Source organism: Mixophyes fleayi, chromosome 6 (assembly GCF_038048845.1).
Source record: "Mixophyes fleayi isolate aMixFle1 chromosome 6, aMixFle1.hap1, whole genome shotgun sequence".
Taxonomy (NCBI): Eukaryota; Metazoa; Chordata; class Amphibia; order Anura; family Limnodynastidae; genus Mixophyes; species Mixophyes fleayi.
In genome coordinates this window covers 211,466,446-211,487,007 of record NC_134407.1, presented here as the reverse complement: position 1 = coordinate 211,487,007, position 20,562 = coordinate 211,466,446, and the positions used below count along the sequence as shown (strand labels likewise).

General features: G+C 40.4%; 2 protein-coding genes across 2 annotated transcripts in view; both read right to left on the bottom strand.

Annotated features, from left to right (window-relative positions):
* The window catches only part of LOC142095458 (oocyte zinc finger protein XlCOF7.1-like), a 57,175-nt gene extending 36,746 nt beyond the window's left edge, over nt 1-20,429 (bottom strand). The window contains exons 1-3 of the mRNA XM_075178404.1: nt 20,412-20,429; nt 18,146-18,337; nt 17,943-18,066 (exon numbers count right to left, since the gene is read on the bottom strand). Coding sequence (XP_075034505.1) covers nt 17,943-18,066; nt 18,146-18,337; nt 20,412-20,429 — 334 coding nt within the window. The remainder of the gene's footprint in view (nt 1-17,942; nt 18,067-18,145; nt 18,338-20,411) is intronic.
* Nucleotides 410-6,757, bottom strand: LOC142159901 (uncharacterized). The gene is made up of 2 exons (XM_075214762.1): nt 6,654-6,757; nt 410-2,152 (listed from the first exon to the last, which is right to left on the bottom strand). Exon 2 carries the CDS (start codon nt 2,149-2,151, stop codon nt 661-663), a length of 1,491 nt encoding a protein of 496 aa, XP_075070863.1. The 5' UTR covers nt 2,152; nt 6,654-6,757; the 3' UTR covers nt 410-660.
* Nucleotides 20,430-20,562: the final 133 nt, after the last annotated feature.

Sequence of the window (20,562 nt, the reverse complement as noted above, 5' to 3'; positions counted from 1 at the left end):
GTAAACTGCAATAATGCTGCATACTACGATCTGAATGGGCTACTTGCTCAGGTCCTGGACTCTTGTGTAGCCGCATACAACCAAAAGGAAAAACAAAACCAAGACGAATACAACTGGTACAGAGGATGGATAGAGATCACCTTATTGCTGGAAGTAAATTAAGTATAAATTTGACTGTATTCCATCTATTAGTAAGTATATATTAGTGAATATATATATATATGTTGCACACATATACAGGCACTATTAGAAATACTTGGTATTGTTTTGTTTTTTTAAAAAATATGCTACACAGTAAATAAACACAGTGAGTACGAGACAGATAACTAATCTGAGAAGCGCTGTAACTGACTCCAACTGCTTTAAAATAATGTTTGATCATTAGAACCAATCCAATTGTTACAGAATGTTAAAATTCTTATATATTTTTTTTAATTTCACTGTTAGTATAAAAACAACAGAAAAACTATATGTGGGCTCCTCCAATCAGCAGCCATCTGTCATTGTTAACCAGTTCATTTGGACCCCTCGGGGGCAGAACAGAAGCTGGCCTGCAGAGTCTCAGCTAAGGGTAAGTACCAACACACACAATAAAACTAATGAAAAGGGTTCCAGGGAAGGGGCAACCAAATTAATATAAGGAAAGCTACGGGAAACTCTTTAAGGTTGACTATCCCACATGTGAAATTTATGTCCTTTAGAGCACTTGGCATTCACCGACACACTTGATCCAATGAAGAATTTTTTAAAACAGATTATACGGCCGTCACAATCGTCCTGGGCCAAACATCGACAAGATAAAAGCAGCTTGTTCAAGCAGCTATCAAAGACAATATATTTGTTTTCAGAAAAAGGATCCTGAGGACCAGTCGCTTCGGGGATTTCTATTCCGGATAAATCCTTGTCTTCCGGTTTCACTGTAGTAATTTCTAACTTTTCCCTTTTGGCTTCTTCTGCTTTTGCTGGTGTGTAGGTTTTGTCTTTTATGTCATGTTTTTGACAAGGTCTATTTTTTGTGTCAGAAACCAGTTGTCCAAGAAGAGGAGCCAATTCAGAACCATTGTGTACAGCACCTGGAGACAAACCCAGTTCCTTTCCACAGACAGAAACCGTTTTCTCCGAAGCAAAAGATCCTTCCATAGGTGTATGTCCCACCTCTATGCGACTTCTGGACATTGACTTATCTGGAGTACACTGGACAGCCGACAAGGAAGCTACAGTTAGCAATTCAAGCTCCGACTGTTGGTCCTGAGGTACTATGATAGTTTTACCTGTTGCGGTAGTTTGCAATGGCTCCGTTTGACATATCTCCGACGATGATGAACAGCCTGTTCCAGGTTGTAATGTTGTGCATGATCTTGAGGATTCCTGTTGTAACGATGGTGAACCTGGCAGATCACACAGGCACTGGATACTTTTCGGTTTTTCAGTTTGTACTTCCCTATGTTTTACACCGATATTTGGATCTGTATGGGTTGACTTATGTCTTTGTCCTGGAAAGTACTCTGTGTTCGTTCCGACTGTTCTACCTTCTCTTCGTATGGTGTAAGTATTTCCCGTTCCGAAACTCTTTCTTGAAGATTTCTGAAAGGAATGCACCTGTTCCAACATTTTCCTTTTCTCGAGAGAGAATTCTGCAGATAGAGAAAATGGATTTTCTTGTGGAAATATACTCGAGCTGGTCGAAGGTTCTGTAAAGTCTGGTTCTATTTTAACGATTCTCAATGGAAGTCCCATTACTATGGATGTGGTTGTATTATTATTGGTCACATCGCCCCATGTCTGGGTGGATGGAGCAGAAAGACAAACTTTTTTTGAAGGCGGTTTTCCGCTTTTTGTTTTTGAGGTCCCCAACTCCCCGATAACTTTTTCGGGAAATATTGTAGGCAAAGCATCCTTCTTTAAGGATGTTATCATGCCTCTCTGGTAGTAACAATCCATTGCAAAATGCTGAGAACACATGCGGAACGCGTCGGTTTTCTTTCCTATTAGCACTTTTTCACAAAACTCATCTATGTTGCCAAAATCTTGTTTCGTTTGTAGTAACCAAGATTTGATGATTGTGATATCATTTGGGAAGGAGTGAAGAATTATATTTGGATCTTTTTTCTTCCAAGAATAAGAACATCCCTTCACAATGCATGATGGCATTCTGTAAATTAAAAAAAAAAATGAAATAAAGAAAACATTCAAATCTAAGTGAAAAAATACAATATATTAATTATGTACAGTTTACAATAATTTCCAATTAATGTAATGTAGAATATTACATTTTCTCAAAAAGATGGCACAATTACGTTGTAATTCTGATGATTGGTCGAGGTAATAGTCGTCTCAAATGCTAAGAACAGACAAGAAGAGGTACTTTATTTCTTGAGATATTTATTCTGGGATAATACCCTTGCAATATACTCCCACAGAACTCTCTGGATAATGTCCCATTACTATGGCAACAATTGTACCATGGTAGAAGTAGTAAACTACTACCTCGCCATTATACTGTATGTCATGTTGTGCCTCCTCAGGTGAGGAACTGTTCTTGGGCTTAGGCTGTTAGGACTCTGTCCTTATTCTGAATCAGGCCTGCAGTACCTCTGTGCACCAGAGGTGCTGCTGTTATACCCGGACATTTTCTCCTCACCTGCAGAAGTTAATCACCTGTGTCTGGCCTCTATAAGACTGCCTGTTCCAACAGACTGGTGCCAGTTCATTTGTCTCTGCTGCTGATTTTTGCACACTACTGTGTTCTGGTCCTGTTTATTCCTTGGTATCTGACTTCTGCCTGTTCCTTCGTCCTGCACCGTTTCTTGTCACCCAGACTAAGTCTACGTTTGCTTTTGATTCTATTTTCTCCCTCGTATTGTTTGTGGAACTTCTGGCTTCTGACCCTGGCTTGCCTAACATTTCTCCTGTCAGAACCTGCACCTGCAGTCATCCTGTTGTGCCTGGTCTCCAGCTTCCCAAATAAACCTGCTTATCCTGACAAACCTATACCCGCAGTTAACCTGTTGTGCCTGGTATCTAGTACTCCTGTTCCTCTGCTAATCCTGGTATCCTATTCCTGTTATGCCTATGGACTTGTGCTACATTGCCTACATCTAGTATTACCTGTGTGATCCTTGTCCTAAATAAAGACTGTTTAATTTTCAACAAACTCTGTGGTTTTTCATACAGGGAATCCCTAACAGCAGTAGAGATTCATTCAATGTTCTCCATTTATCCTTGATATTTTCGCTGCACTAGTGCTGCTTACACCTATGCAAAATTATAGTCATTACCGAACAGGCTACATCATGTAATTAACCACTGGACTCCCCTTAGATGCCAGACAATCAAAGGCTTATGGCCAGGACTTTGACCATCATCTGGTTATTGTCAGTGTAGCTAAAGCTATACTGATTTTATACCACGAAAATCCCATACATACCTTAAATTAAACAGGCAGTAAAATTGCAACTATTTAATACAACACATAAAGCTAGAAGATGAATTACTTCAATAGTTATGTATAAAGAGAAAAAACAAACAAAAAGTCACATTTTCAGACATACGAGTTACCTGTCCTATCTGGTACCAAGAACAGTACAATAGTTACTGGAATATAAAATGTAGAGTTTGTTTGTTTGTTTTCTGCTATGCTCTCACTAAAAATAGTCTTGTGCACTGAATGGGCAAGCACACCTCATAAAAATCCGGAGGGTATTTTTACTAGATTGCGGGTTTGAAAAAGTGGAGATGTTGCCTATAGCAGCAAATCAGATTCTCACTGTCATTTTGTAGAATGTACTAAATAAATAACTAGAATCTGATTGGTTGCTATAGGCAACATCTACACTTTTTCAAACCCGCAGTTTAGTAAATATACCCCCAGATTTTTATAGTGCAATCAAAATGATGTTGTCTAAGGGAGTGGTCTGGTCTGATCCGATGTCCTCCCTCATAGTTTGTGCGCTATGTTACATAAGGAGTCCCCCGCCATCTTTGGACCAGTGTCTGCCAAAGGATTGCATAAAGCCTGCACATTCGATTGCCAGAGACCAAACGCAGTGTGCCGCAGGCGAAAGTGTAAAGCACCAGGGGCGCACGCAGGCGGGGTTTCTGGTTCTCCAGAAACCCCTCCCCGAAGATCGGGGGCTAAACAGTGCCCCTACATAGCGGCACTGTATTGTACAGCAGCCGCGGCGCTGTCAAAGAAGCGTCCGTGGCGGTGCTAGTACAATACAGCACCGCCGCGGATGCTTCTTTGACAGCGCCGCGGCTGCTGTACAATACAGTGCTGCCGAAATGTATTATTAAACCCCCCCTTTTAAAATCCTGTGTGCGCCCCTGAGCACTTACCAAAAGTCATTTGGACCAAGGTTAATCTTTCAAACTGAAGACTTAGTCTAATCTGAACAGTTCGCACTCCAAATCATTGCATGCAGACAGGTAGAAGGAAAACTGTGACCTGGATTTTAAGTTATAGCCATTATAAGTCTTCCCAAGGCACTGCAACGCATGTTAGACTACAATAGAACTCTTAAAATGTAAAATTGGAAGCAATGGAATAAAAGGAGTGCTTTAACTATTGGTAATGGTATGGTTAATTATGGTAGAGTATCCCGCCCCCATTGCCCAGCAGACTGCACATGCAGATTTTGGTACCAGTGGCAATAATACAACATTGAATTTCCTAGAGGATAGGCTAAACACCCCAACTTACGGGTGTTCATATATTTGATTTGGTTATACTTTATAGATTCTGACTGTGGGAGTGAGATAGATAAAAAAAAAAAATACCCATGTCATGACAAAAGAAGATATTGTGATACAGTACTTTATATACAACGGACCTATATAGAGAAGTAATCTACTAATTCTATAGGCTTTAGATTTCAATATAAAAACAAAACACGAAGCTCAAAAATATAGATTCAGAGTGAGATTTGATGGTACAAATACAATATATTCATCACAGCTGATATTGCTATGTCTCATTGAATATATATGGGCACACTTTAATAAAACTATTTTGTCTAACATCGTAAAAAACAACAGTGGGGCTGGTATTATTTTTCTTATTATTACTTTCTTTTGAGTTTCATTTTAAGGTGCCCATTAGAGACCCAACAGGACTCAAGCTGCTGAGTGCATTGATGGAAAACAGCAGACAATCCAGATTAAGATGCAGTATTCTGTGATGGAGTTACATTTTACTCAAGAAAATAGTGAAATTAGAGTGCTCCTTATGGAAATCAGGATGTATGCAATTATTCACCAATACTGAAGACTAAGAGGAGGAGTTAAATGTGGAGATAGAACCATAGTGGAGCACATTACTGATTTTGCATGCCAAGGCTGAAGCAAGCAAAAGGGCAAAATTAAAGGAGCACTTCAGATCTGGTGATATCCCTTACAGCGGTTGCCAACCTAGCCCTTTAACTATTACAATTATTTTATCATACTAGAAGTAATATGGGTTCTGTGTTTAATTAAAGACAATAAGGATACAGACTTAGGACCGGTTTTGTGGCTGAGTGGCTATTTATATGAGCCCTTAAAGGATGAGCTGGCATCCCTGTCCTCGAATTCTGTAATTGCTTTATCCAGGCCCATAGCATAAATCAAACATGTCATTTAGCGCACAAATCAGTGTACTTCAAATCTGAAAATCTATATATCTGAAACTTGAAATACAGTTGACACTTTTTATGTAATTTTATGTAATAAGAAATACACTGCACAGCACTTTTTATTTCATCGTAAATGAACTACACATATTGACATTTGATAAATGGGTGCTCCTAAAAGGTAATGTCAGGGGGTCAATTGAAACCCAATCAATATTACATCATCATCTCAACAGTGTTCATTATGAAAACTTGTGCATTATTAAAAATAATAATGCACCTATTAATGGAAATTACTGTGGCTATTAGATTTCAGTAGCCTGTATAAAAGCACTTATCATGCCACCATGGTGGCATGAGGCTAAGTGCCAGGGAGCAGAGAGAAAAGAAGGGATAATTGTGAAGCTTAGAACTGCAAACTGCACAATTCCACTGATGCTGAATGTAACAGACTAAAGTTCATGATTATAAACCAAACTGTTTACTTAAAACATGTTTTTGTAACTTCCACAAAAGTTCTCCATGTGTTGAATCCAAACACAATCAACACTACATTTGTACAGTGCTGTTATATTATCCTACCCAACTGTCTTTGTTTCCTTGCCCCTCTAGAAAGTTAAGGCACAAACAGAGCTCTCTCCACCTCCTGTCATCACCTCCTTGTACTCTTGTTAAGGTTTATGTTTTAAGTTGTCTTCTGCTATTGTATGTTCTCTTGCTCTAATATGTATTTGTATTATGTTCTGTTTGTGTATTACTGACTGTACTGCACTTTGGAATTTGTGGCACCTAATAAATGACAATACTCGGTCACCTAAATATACATTAGATTGACAGATCTTTGGCTAAAGGATTATCCCATTTGATTGTCAGCTCTTGGGTCCAGCATCAGGACCATGCAGACACAATGGAGGAAACAGATTACTTTCCCAGTATAGTACTACTAGCTCTGCTATCTCACAACAAACAACAGAGTGTCAGATCCTCGGCTAAGAGCTGAACCCCATATATAGATCATTGCTGAGCACACAGCGATGTATTTACCTGTGACCGATCGCCGCTCTCCACTACTCCTCTGCACTCTGCATGTATATCCCGATCAGGAGGCAGCGGCTTCACACTCTACATTGCGCATGTGTAGGAAACGGCGGAAGCGCTCAGTCACTATAGAAACGGGCGGGATTGACGTGACGTTCCAGGAAGTTATGTCTAAATAGAGACGATAGATGTGTGGGCAGAAATTACATGTAGCCCCGATAGGTGTGGGAAAGAAATAACAGCGGCCATGATAGGTGTGGGTAGTATTGGCTGATAGTGTAATGCGGTGTAGACCGTGGTTGGCAGCATATGGATATTAGAGTCTGGCCTCATACCTTTATCTTGTGGATGCTGAAACCTGTGTAGAGGCTGAAGAACAATAAAACTGGCCATTGTGTTCTTGCACAGCCTTATTCCTCCCCCCCCCCCCAGTCATTGCAACCTCTTTTCCTTCATCATCTTGTAGATACGTGTGGTGTTTTTTTTTTATTTGATTTTTTTAATTTTCACTGATCACTTTTCTTCACAATTTTAATATATTGCCATATTAAGAAATAGGTGGCACTGTAAGAAATGATGGATCGTGGATTTTTAATACATATCAATAAACTTGGTTTTAGGTATCAAGCTTAAGAGTGCCCCCATTGGGAATACCTTCCGGTTGCGGATTTTCATTATGGGAAAGGGTTAAACCATAACAATCCCAAATAAAAGCCATTATTCCCTACAACTAAAAAGTAGGTATTGGGTTTTCTGGGGACAGAGTGTTATTTTAGAAGACTTGTCACTAATTTTAATGTTTTGGCTAAAGTCCACGGACAGATCTGACCAGCCACAAATAATAATGTGTTGGCTGTAAAATTGCAATGTCAACTTTGCAATCTGATCTTGACAGTGACCCCTCTCCATCATTTTGTAGTGCAAACGGATGCCTTCATGTATGGTATAGGTATATGGTTGAAAAACAGGATGGTCCTCCCATGGTGGGAGGACAGCTGAGGGACATCTTCATGACAAAAGGTCATCTGTACATAGCTACAGACAAGTAGAAGTGACGTTATTTGAAGAACTCCCCACTGACATGCTGGGGTACGACCAAGGGCAAGTACTAGCCAGTCCACGCTCCAACTTCAGGACCTGGTATATGTAATGGATTGCCAGCCGCAACCCCTGAACTTCCACTGTTGAATAAACCGCCCACTCATATGAATGACCACAGGGTTGACTTAGGGGAGGTAGACAAAGCTGAGTTTAGTAGGGCCCAACTGATGGACCCCTCCTTAGCTAGCATCCTCAATGACATCACCCACCTGGGCCGACTTGCCAGTGGGGATCACACTGTCTGGAAAGATGGCCCTTTGTACAGGGTCAGTAATAGGATGACTTCACACAAGCTCCGGCTGGCAACCAAACAACTAGTAGTCCCCAGACAATACTGGGCGAGACTGCTACCGCTAGTCCATGATGTTCCAGTACCTGGCCACTTAGGGATCGGCAAAACCAATACCAGACTGCAGTGTAGTTTCTTCTGGCCAGGGGTCTCCTAAGATGTGAAAAGGTAGCAGGCGTCTTGTAGTATGGTCCACTGTCCTGGAGGATCACCTTGTGAAGAGATGGGGCACTTCCCCAGATATTCTTAAACATCGGCATGTGTACCAATAAGATATTATGTTGTTGAAAATGTAGCTGCTTGTAAGTGCTGTTGTTGGGGAAGGGCTGTCAGGTAGGACATCTATAGGGATTTAAGGGGTTGCAATACTTGGACTGCTCAGCTCCTGAGACTACCAAAAATCACGTAAGGGGTTAAAAATATAAAGGGCCTCGTCAACATTATCCACAGTAATCTACCCTCTGCCTGGAACAATGAAGTTCTCTCTGTGGCTCAAACTCTCCATCCCAACTTGTTGGAGACATTCAACGCTGGGGGTCACTTACATCATGGGCTGGGATTTTCCCACTCCTGATGGGTACAATTGACTTCATTGGTGGAGGTATTTTCCCTCCCCTTGTGAATTTGATAGCTTGGTTTTAAAAAGCTGATAAAGCCATAAAGGGTGAAGGATCTGACACTACTGGCCAGGATTACATTTCTGGCTGGACTGGTTGAAGAGAGTTTGTATTTAAACTGGAGGACTACTAAGTAGTCAAGTATATATTCTAGAAATCTTTTGTGTGCCCACCAGAAGCGAGATGATATTGGCGCTCGGTCTCTGCCATTAAGCAAATCAATTGTATTAGGAATGCTTCAGTAATTCGACGAATCTGAGGATCATTTGCTAACTTGCAACTTTGTATCTCTGTGCAATGACGGTATTATGATGTGCAGTATTGTTAAAACTGTTGGTAAACTGTAGCCATTTTGTGAGATTATTTGATCTAAATACGTGCCAGGTTTTATTGGTTCAAAGATACTTGACTAGGTGTCAAAACATGTACCCACATTTTATATTAACCATGTAAAGAGGGGGGGGCAGAGGTGGCACCCAGAGAATTAACCCAGTGTAAACCATCTGGTATGGGCATAACCCAGGTGCCATAGTTATAAGTAATGAGAACTGGGATCCTCACACCCCTTGCTGGGTGCCCCTTAAGCCCACGCCGACCAATGGTGAGCCATTCCAGCGATTGGCCGTGGATATCATCAGACCTTACCGAAACCCAGTGGGAGAATTTGGGGTCAGAACCTTTCACACCACCCCATACCACCTCCAGACTAATGGGCTATGCGAGGGGTTCAACAGTTCAGCAATTGTTGCAGGTATATGTCCACTCAGTCTGGGAGAAATTCTGCAACTCTTGTTCACCTATTGGGAAGGGATATGCGAGTCTACCCATTTCACTCCATTCAAGTTGCTGTATGGCAGGATCCAGGTATCACAATGTCAGGAACAAGACGGGTCAATAATCGGAATCAAGCAGTAAACTGTATTACACAGTCAGAACAACTAAGTAGATACTCTGGCAAGGAATGACAGGCCAGAGCAAGATTATATACAGGGTGGAGCTCAACTCTCCGCTTCTGTGAGGTCAGCAATCACCTAATTGCAACTCAGTAATCTTGCATCAGCTGTGCCATGCTGTGCAGTGAGAGTTGAATAGTGAGTCCCTTATCTAAATACAGGATGACTGACATATTTAAAGTGTTTCAAAGCCTTTGCCAGCCTGGAAAGGTACCCTTTAAGTAGAACCCACCTGTGACAAGAGTGCAGTAGTAGGCATTTTATAATGATGGTTAAGCCTGTCTGTGGTCCCCTCTCATCAGACCAGTGGCACCATCCCTGGGTTCTTAAATAGAATGTGTTCTTACTGTGGCAACTGATTAAAAGTGCTTTAAAGAGCTAAAGAGTTCTGTCAGCCAGAAACGTGTTGAAAGACTGAAAAACGGTCAAGCGTATGGATCTGAGAGACTTTTTGATGGCTAGTCAGAGCATCTCCAAAATGGCAGGTCTAGTGGGGAGTTCCCGGTATGCAGTGGTTAGCACCTACCAAAAGTGGTCCAAGGAAGGACAATCGGTGAACCAAGATCATGGACGCCCAAGACTCCTTGATCCACGTGCGGAGCGAAGGCTAGCACACCTGATTAAATCTCACAGAAGAGCTCTTGTAGCAAAAATTGCTGAAAAAGTTAATGCTGGCTATGATAGAAAGGTAAAAGAGCTGCAGAACCAGGATATCCCCCGCTTAATTGTGACAATGTTCATATAAATGAAAATTACAGAGTCCTGATAGAATCCGAGTAGGAAATGCTATGAATCAAGATCATGCAATATTGTTCCCACATTAAGCTGAAGCCCAAGTTATCTAGGTCCGTAAATTAAACCTCTGCATAAGCAGAGTTCCTTCTGATAATTATACAACTGCGCTCAGTGGTTAGTGGTTATAAGCTATACTCTAGTACATCCTCAGCTTATGACTGACCCAGATCACATGGAGAGGGAAACAAAACCTGTATTGATCCTACTGTATAATACACATATGTTAGGAACCTAGTGCATGATGTGAGAGGTCTATATACATCTATCTTTTTGAGAGATGGCTAAGCATGAGTGGCAACATGACTCCCTACTGTTCACACCACACATCCCTTCACCCAAGGTCCCCTGGGTGGTGCTGGGAGACAGTACCTACCGTACCAGGTGTTGTCAGGCGGTCTCCCATCCTGTTACTTAGCTGGCTCCATCCCGCTTGGCTTCCAAGATCGAACGTGGTTGGGCATTGCCAGGATGGTATGACGGTAGCGACTACTTCCCATATACTCACCCTATTTGAAGACTACCTGACTTAATGGGGGATTGGGTGAAACAGACAATATAGGGAGACCCATTCTTGTAGATAACAAAGATGGATTGATGTTAATGCCTCAAGGAAAGATCGAATTCTATATTCAAGCCTCTTGGTGCTAGAGTTTTTAGGCTATATATAGCTTTTATTTCCTCTGTTAATTTTTTAGATGAGGTTGCCCCCTCACTAGTTTGTAGTTATCTTCTTAATGCCAATAGAGGTAATGCCAGTACAGACACAATGATGTATTTCTTTGAAATGACATGAAAAATTATGCTTTTCAAAACCTTTTCTGACGTTTCTAAGATGTTCTCCAATTCTGACTTTTATTTCCCTAATCGTACTGCCTATGTATTGTCAGCCACAAGGCCATTGTATTAGATAGACAACATTGTAGGTGTTGCACGAAATGAAATCCCTAATTTTGTACGTTCTGCCATCAGTAGTGGATTGATATTATATGATCTTCCCTTGCAGCATTTTGTCAGGTACCATCAATTTCATTTATATTTAACATTGGGACAACTGAGCGCAGTTGTATAATTATCAGAAGGAATTCTGCATATGCAAAGGTTTAATTGACGGTCCTAGATAACTTGGGTTTCAGCTTAATGTGGGAATAATATTGCATGATCTTTATACACAGCATTTCCTACTCAGATTGCATCAGGCCACCGTCAATTTCATTTATATTAACATTGGGACAATTGAGCACAGTACCGTTATTTAACTTATTCACATTTATGGGATGCAGCATCCTCTCATTAATTAGCCTATGGTTGTGGAAAGTAGTGTTCTCATTAATGTCTCTGGAACATATTGTGCATAATTGTCATCACAGTACCATCATCATTATCTATTTATTTATTTATATAGGGCCACTAATTCCACAGCGCTGTACAGAGAACTCATTCACCTGCCACATTGAAGCTTACAATCTAAAACCCCTAACATACACACACACACAGACCAAGAGACTAAGGGCAATTTAATAGCAGCCAATTAACCTAACAGTATGTTTTTGGAGTGTGGGAGGAAACTGGAGCACCTGGAGGAAACCCATGCAAACACGGGGAGAACATACACACTCCACACAGATAATGCCATGGTCAGGAATCGAACTCATGACCCCAGCGCTGTGAGGCAGAAGTGCTAACCACTAAGCCCACACATGTGTATAACTGCCTGATGTGTGTTACTGACTGATGTGTATGTAAATATAGTATAGTTTAAAAAAAAAAAAGTATGAAAGAAAAACACACTGTTTTATGCTTAAAACCATAATATCATACATTACTCATGATTTGACATGTTAAACTTATAAGCATAAATCCAAACTCAGCAACAGAAGATAAACAGTTATTAATGGAGACATATTGATATCAGAGAAGCTTAAGGGATAAAACTAGGCATAGACTGGATATATGGGATCCTCAAGGTGGGCTATAAGTGCATATCTCTATATGTGTGAATTATTTCTTAATTTATGTTTCCATAATCACACCCGCTCCTAACTCCACACACCAACACCTTGACCCCTCTCCTACAATACCCCCACCATTCCTACAAATTATAGGCTTCATTTCACGCATATAAAGATATAATTTATATCCCACCTTCATGCTCCCATATATCTTGATATAGGTGTTTCCAGTCTATGCCTAGTTTCACTCCTTAAGCCACATTTTCTAATACTATATGTCTCTTTCTGTCTCCCAGCATTAATTTCCACCACCTCCGCTTTCCTCCCAGCCCTAACCAATCGCTCTCATTAGAAAGAGCCCCCTCTCCTCCCACCGATTGGCTGCATCAGTTAAACACACTGTAGAGCTCCAGCAATCCAGCGACTTCCTTCCAATCAATGGAGAAGTCTGCACAAGCATGACGAAACGCTGAACACAAATACACCTACTTACTTCTACGCACTCACTGCTGCATCTATGCAACCTCCTCTTCCACACAATCCCAAAGAACCAGCTGCAAGGACAGTAGAACGCACTGCTTAACAAGAAATAATACATTCTGTGTTCCACCAACGCCAACAGGACACCAGCAAACCCCGTCGTGGACTAACAGACACCAGAGAGCCCCACGAAGTCAAAGAACCAAAAGGAAAACTTCGACATCACAACTGCTCTCATCAGAACAACTTGCCTAATCCTCCTACCTACCATGACTATATCCTCACCATAGTCACACACCCACATGAAGAAACTGCTATAATTCACATCCACACCACACACTTATCCTTCTGGTTAAACTACACAGCAGGAGGAGACACTTCCACTCAATTTTGCAGCCAACATTAAACTTGAAAACAGATTCTCACTGCACAATCACCACAAGCTATAAACACCAGCAGACTTAAACCATACTTGCCTACTTTTTAAATCTGTACTCCGGGAAATTGGAGTACATATTATGTGACAGAGGGTAGGAGGGGGCGTGACGACGTCATTACATCACTATAGCTCCGCTCCTACCATAAAATACAAAAATTCAAGGCATTGAATAACGGGGGTGATGGTTGAAGCCAACCTACCTGTCCAAAATGAGGCTTCATATGTAGCGGGCATCTAACTAATGGTGATGCAATAAAAAGCCTGCATCAATAATTTGCAAAGTGTCTATGCATGGCTGATTGTGGGAATAAAAAAGGTACCTATCCCCTTGTTATACTATTAAATGCTTAGCCGTTGTACCTTTGGGAGAGTGGATAAGGTGCATAGGATGGGTTCTCCAGATTACTTTAAATAGTTGTTACTTCTTACTCTTCTATGACTCTGTGCTGTGGTGCTTGTCCACCAAAAGCGAGGTGACATTAGGCTAGATCCCTGCCATGCTGGTGGGATGAGAAAGACAGGTTGAGCATCAAGATTCTAGCTCATGGTTATGTTGTGTGTCTTGATTCTGCGCCAATGTTTTGGTAGATTTACATACTGGTTGAGGGAATGGTAACTGTTTTACTGTTCCTAAAATAGCTATAGCTCCGCTGGTGATCTGGTGTGTAATAATCTACTTTTTCAGATATTTGCTTATGAATGAAAATACGTCCAAGGTATTGGGGCAGGCATAGGCCTGAAGGTAGCCTGAAAAGCGCTTAGTGCAGGGAAATGTTGCAGTTTATTTTGGGGACACTCTGCACCACTCGTTGGGGCCAAATAGCCTGTAGGTAATGGGACAACTATCAAGAGGTTGACAGAGGGAAACACTGCCCTTCCCATGACCGTGCATGGCATCATACTGTACCATGCAAGTGTGTGCTGACAAAGGGCCCGGATAAATTTATCAGCGGAGAACTTCAGCTCCTGGTGTTTCTTTTAATGGTCAGGCTTAAGCAAAGGAAGAAGGGATGTTCATGGGTCAATCCTTTATGGTACATGCCAGATATGACGTAAAACATGTCTAAAAAAGTAAACATTGCAAAAAAAAAAAAAATTATAGACGATACGTCCACCAGCAACGCCTTGAACCATAGCATCCTGTAGGCGATTACTGTACTCTCTGAGACCTATGCTGCCAATTCCTGTGACCAAGGCATCATCTAGAATGTAAATGGACACCTGTTTAATGTAACACACCAACTGGATAAGCTCTGGTCTCAGTGTTCTTTTCTCCAATCCTGCCAAGAGCTGATCTGCCAAAAAGTCTATGGTTGTCACAACCTATGCAGCCAAGTCAACTCTAAAGTGACAACCATACTATGGAGCGCTTATGCGTTGATTAAAGAAGGTCACATCTTGGAGAGTCCATTTATACTAATAACCATGGTGACTGCACTCTCCTGAGCACCACTATCATTGGCCCTGATGTCATTGACAGAATGTGGTGCTGCTCCTGATCCTGCAATAGCTGCATACAGCATTCATTTTAGAGCACTCTGTTAGGAATGTATTGTGTATTTTCATGACTGCTATAACACGGTTTTTCCCCTACTTTTGCCCTTTGTATATTATGAATAATAAAAAAAAAAAAAAAAAAAAAAGTTATTTCCTTCAATATGTCAACAAAAGAATTTGCCATGAAAAATTGTTCCTGGTAAACTAGACCCATTGTAATGTACGTGAAAAACGGGTTTGGTCATTAATGGATTCAATTATTTTATAAATGTACATGTGTCTTTTAAAAATCATTGTCTTGTAATTAAATTGATACCTTGGGAAGAAAAGAAGTTTGTAACTTTCCACAAGACTCCAGAGAAGGTTGTTGGATTATACAGGTTTAATTAATTGACTGTATAAACATAAACGTGGACAAAAGTAGACGACAACTAGACTGAGACATATTAAAATCATGCAAAGAACTCCACACAATAGTGTAGGAAAGTTTACACTAGGACACTTTGTGTATGTACATGTGATAACCACATGAAACCACTTGAAACAGGAGGGAGTTTATACAAAGTTAGGAAAAACACAAAAATCACGTCAAACTATATACAATTTGTCAGAAAGCTTGGAGAAAAGCTAATTATAAATCAAGGGAAAGAAATGTTCTCTGTGGGGCATCTCTGAGTTATTCAATAATTTAATTGATAATTCCATTACTACCATTAAAACGCAATACTTTATTAAGTTACTTAAAAGAATTCCTTTATATTCCAAATTAGTAGCTTGTAGCAAAATATTTAAAAACAAAGGTGAAAAAGTGCAAATAACATAATAAATATGTTACAATGGTGAACAGAACACCAAACCTTGCATATATGGTTGTCTATCATTAGATCATTCTTTATTATAGGCTTATGTCAATAGAGATATATAAATAATGACCTGTGTGTATTTAGTTTGATTAAATATTCAGTGTCTCTTGTCTAAATGAGTATTTCATATCTAGTATCTTATACTAGATAGATTTATTACTCATGTACACCATTTAATAAACTTTATCAGTATTGACACTGATCCCATGAGATAACCAGATAAATATTATCTAATAGGGAGGTAAAGTCAGAGTTCTAGTGCAGTGAAATTTTCTTTTTTCCTAAAAAAAAAACCCAAAATGAACAAGTGATTCACTAGCCACAACAGAAATCAAGAATCCAGGTTTGAACCTCCACTTTTCGCGAGGAATTTGACAATAATGTCACATACAAAAAATGCCTGAATGTTTTGTACAGATCTATCTAAAAAGAGTTAAATAAATCATTATTACTGACCAATTTATTTCCAACAGAGCAAGACTTTGTCATCTCCTGTGAGAATCCCTTGTTGGTGTAAATAACCAATACATTTCCTTCATTATTTCCAAAGCAAGATTATAAATTATTTTTGTGAAGTCTACGATGACTAACAAGATTTGCATTACTGATAAAACATTTTCCACAGTCAGTGCAAGAATATGGTTTTTCTCCTGTATGGCTTCTCTGATAGCTAACAAGGTCTGACTTTTGGATGAAACATTTCCCACATTCAGAGCAAATATAGGGTTTCTCTCCTGTGTGTATTCTCTGATGCCGAACAAGATTTTCATTAATGTTAAAACATTTTCCACACTCTGCACAGGAATATGGTTTCTCCCCTGTGTGAATTTTCTGATGTGAAACAAGATAGGACTTTTGAGTAAAACATTTTCCACACTGAGGACAAGAGTAAGGTTTCTCTCCATTGTGAATTCTTTGATGCCTAACAAGGTCTGACTTTTGGAAAAAAAACATTTCCCACCTTAAGAGCAAGAATATGGCTTCTCCCCTGTGTGAGTTACCTGGTGTCTAATAAAGTTTGATTTACTACGACAACATTTTCCACACTGAGCACAGGAATATGGTTTCTCCCCTGTGTGAATTCTCTGATGAGTAGCAAGATAAGACTTTTGGGTAAAACATTTCCCACATTCAGAACAACCAAATGGTTTTTCTCCTTTGTGAATTCTCTGATGCATAGCAAGATGTGATTTTCTGTAAAACCGTTTCCCACAGTCAGCGCAAGTATATGGTCTCTCTCCATTGTGAGTTCGCTGATGCCTAATAAGATCCGAGTTACCAGCAAAACATTTCCCACATTCAACACAGGAATATGGCTTCTCTCCTGTGTGAGTCCTCTGATGTACAACAAGATATGCTTTATGAATAAAACATTTCCCACAGTCAGAGCAAGAATATGGTTTCTCTCCTGTATGAATTCTCTGATGTAAAACAAGACTTGACCTACAGACAAAACATTTCCCACACTCAGGACAACAATATGGTCTCTCTCCTCTATGACTTCTTTGATGTATAGCTAAATATGACTTTTTGATAAAACATTTTCCACAGTCAGAGCAAGAATATGTTTTCTCACTGTGAATTTTCTGATACAGAGCAAGGCTTGATTTGCTGATAAAATATTTCTGACATTCAGAACAAAAGAAGGGTTTTTCAGCTATTTGCGGCTTCTGGTCATGTGTACAGTTCTCACAATCAGATGTACATTGTGTATGCTCTGTTATTAGTGTAGAAATGTCTGTACCTGTGAGGTCTCCTTCACATGATACTGATTCCTCCTTAAAATGAGTAGATGTATATCGTGTAAGATCTGTGGGTGTATAAATGTCAGTTTGTGTGAGCTTTTCTTCCTCACATGGGACCGATTCCTCCGTAATATGAACAAATAAATATTCTGTTGTAGCATCTTTAGGTAAATCTGTTGGAGAAAACATATTTTGGTTAGATTTATAATTGTTATTTCAATCGCTATTTCTGTGGCGTATGTATGTTCTCTCTGTGTTTGCATGGAATTTCTCCAAGTGCTCTTGTTTCCTCTTACAGCCCAAAAACATAGTAGATTAATAGATCTCTGACAAAATTAACCTTAGAGTGTGTTTGTGTAATAAAGAAAATAGAACGTAGGCTGCAATGTGACAGCGGCTGATGTGAATGATTAAACATTCTCTGTAAAGAGCTAGATAAAATGTAAACGCTAAATAACAATTAATACATTTCACTGCTTCCAGTCATATATATCAGGATGCCTCCATGTCAAAATGTAGCTAAATCTGCTATATACATAACAGGATTGTGATTAAACCTCCTCTTACCCAGTGATGTGAGGGGCCGGTGATTATCCATCATGACATCAGTGTACAGATCCTTGTGTCCTTCTAAATACTCCCACTCCTCCATGGAGAAATAGACAGTGACATCCTGACACCTTATAGGAACCTGACACACACAATGATACAGTCATCACCCAGACACATCCCCTGATGTTACTGTATAATGTCCCATTCCCAGCAGTCACCTCTCCAGTCAGCAGCTGAATGATCTTGTTGGTGAGTTCTAGAATCCTCTGGTCATTGTTTCTCTCATGTATCAGTGAGTGAGGTGGAGGCACCGTGATGGGGCTCTGGGTCCTGCTCAGTCCTCCTGAGACATAGCAACTTCTGCTGCATATCACATGCTCACCAGATATTTTCTTCACAACTGTGTAATTCTGTGCCATAAAAGGTAAGAAAAACAAGTCAAACATGAAGACATACACAAGGATTCACCCTTGTGTATTTATTAAAAAGTTATCAATAATAAGTAGGAGAGCGTTTTACTTGGTCATGTCCAATTATGTAATTAAAAATTATTTACAAAATGTAATAATTCTACTTTACTATTAGCTATATATGTTCTCTACTAATAAACAACATTACCATTCATCAATATAACTACTAGCATCCACTGTTAAGATTTTGGTTTGATATTTTGCGGTGTCCATTTAGCTACTACTCAGCTAATGGTTTGCAGAAAGAGTGGTCTGTAGAAGAACTGATCCATAAATAAGCAGAGAGAGACAGAGCAAAACATACCAAAGGGAAAGAGGAAATTGTCCTGGGTGATAGAATGGGTCACATTTAACAGTACAATTTGAGGGAGAAGGTCACCATACATTCACAGAACAAAGAAGCTTCCAAGTTCTAAGCTTTTCCTTCATTAAGATCAAACAAGCATTTCCACCATTATACGCAGTGTTCTCCCACCCGGCTCTAGGAGGGCAACAGAGTCCTATTATAATACAATAAACCACTGTTTATCCTATTATTACAGGCACTATGTGGGCACTATAGCCAGCAGAGTGTGTTACACCACTGACCACCAGTCTGACCAGTCCTGGCAGGTGTGGGCAATAACCTCCAACATTTTGTCCACATTATTGCAAAGTATTACACTGCCCCCACCCAGCTACATCTTAATACCACCCAGCTGGCAAAATTTTCTGGGCAGATCACTGATACATATATGAGACAACAATGCTTTAGTCTAACCATCTTAATGAGGATCTGAACAGGGACCTTATCTAACCTGAAGAACATTTCTTAATGTGCTCAACAGGAATTACATATGTGTTTAACATACCTCTTCGGCTGGCTGACACCAAATTAAATTGTTGAGGAGGATCAGACTTCTCTTCAAATCATATACGCCAACAAAACTCCAATAAACATAATGTTAAACTCAGTGAAGGATTCCTATTGGACAAGACACTTGTCTGCGAGGAACTGTGCTACTGATTCTGAGGGAGGGGGCCAGTTCCCTTTTACATTAAAGAGCTGACACATTTACTTATTTCTTTCAGATCGCAGTATGTCACAAGCAATACAATAGAGGTTGGGGGGAGTGAGGCAAAATGAACAAGTGCTGTTTGAGAGCTTTAAGGGGTTTTTACAAAATGGTCATATGTCAGCAGGGCCGGATTAACCCGAGGTCTAACTGGGCTACAGCCCAGGGGCCTCGGGCATCCAGGGGGCCCTTGACAGAGCTCAGCAGAATTATTGATTGGGACAGGGGTGGGGGCGCCCCCGACCCGATCAATGCTGAGCTCTGTCACTGCAGTCCTCCTTCTCCGGCGCTCAGTAATCTCCTTACTGAGATCTCGCGAGAGTGTCACAAGATCTCCTCAGTAAGCAGCTTACAGCGCGCTGCGGAAGGAGGACTGCAGTGACAGGAGAAGGTAAGTGCTTGGGGGGGGGCGGCTAATAGGGGGGCCAGTCTGCTAACGGGGGGGCCTCACGGGGGATTGGGGGCCCCCTTAGCCCAGGGGCCTCCATTCCATTAATCCGGCCCTGTATGTCAGTACTGCTTATTTTTCATGCTAACCAAATAGTATACATAGGTCTTGTATAATTCTCTGTGGTAACAGAATCTTTATATTTCTTTACTTGACAGGTAAGGACCAAAAGCAAAAAAATATGTATTGTGGAAAACTAACTGCTATGAGGTAAATTCACATTCTAGAAATGTATGAATGGAGGGTTCAAATGTAAAGGGTTTTAAAGTCAATACATGCATTGCATTAATGATGGGTAACAAACTGCAGACTGAAGAGTTCCTAACCTCTGTTACCATACCTCTATGACACGTTTAACCAAAACCAAACTTAACACTAATAAATAATGACATGGACAACTGTTAAGTTTAACTAATTTAAGTTAAGATTTATTAGATTATAATTTGCTTAATTTTAATCGGTGGTGGAGAAGGCAATGATGGTGAGGCGCCCCAACCTATGTCAAACTTACCAAACAGTGTATGGCCATCTGGCTCTAACCACTGGTCCCAGGACAAGTCCTATGCAATTGGTTGGTGCTAACTCATGCGTCCGCACTCCCCAAACAGTGTATGGCCATGCGGCACTAACCACTGGTACAAGGACAATTTACTATTGGCCGG

Excerpts from the sequence above, each read along its gene's own strand:
- LOC142159901 (XM_075214762.1), bottom strand. The coding sequence starts at position 2,151 with ATGCCATCATGCATTGTGAAGGGATGTTCTTATTCTTGGAAGAAAAAA.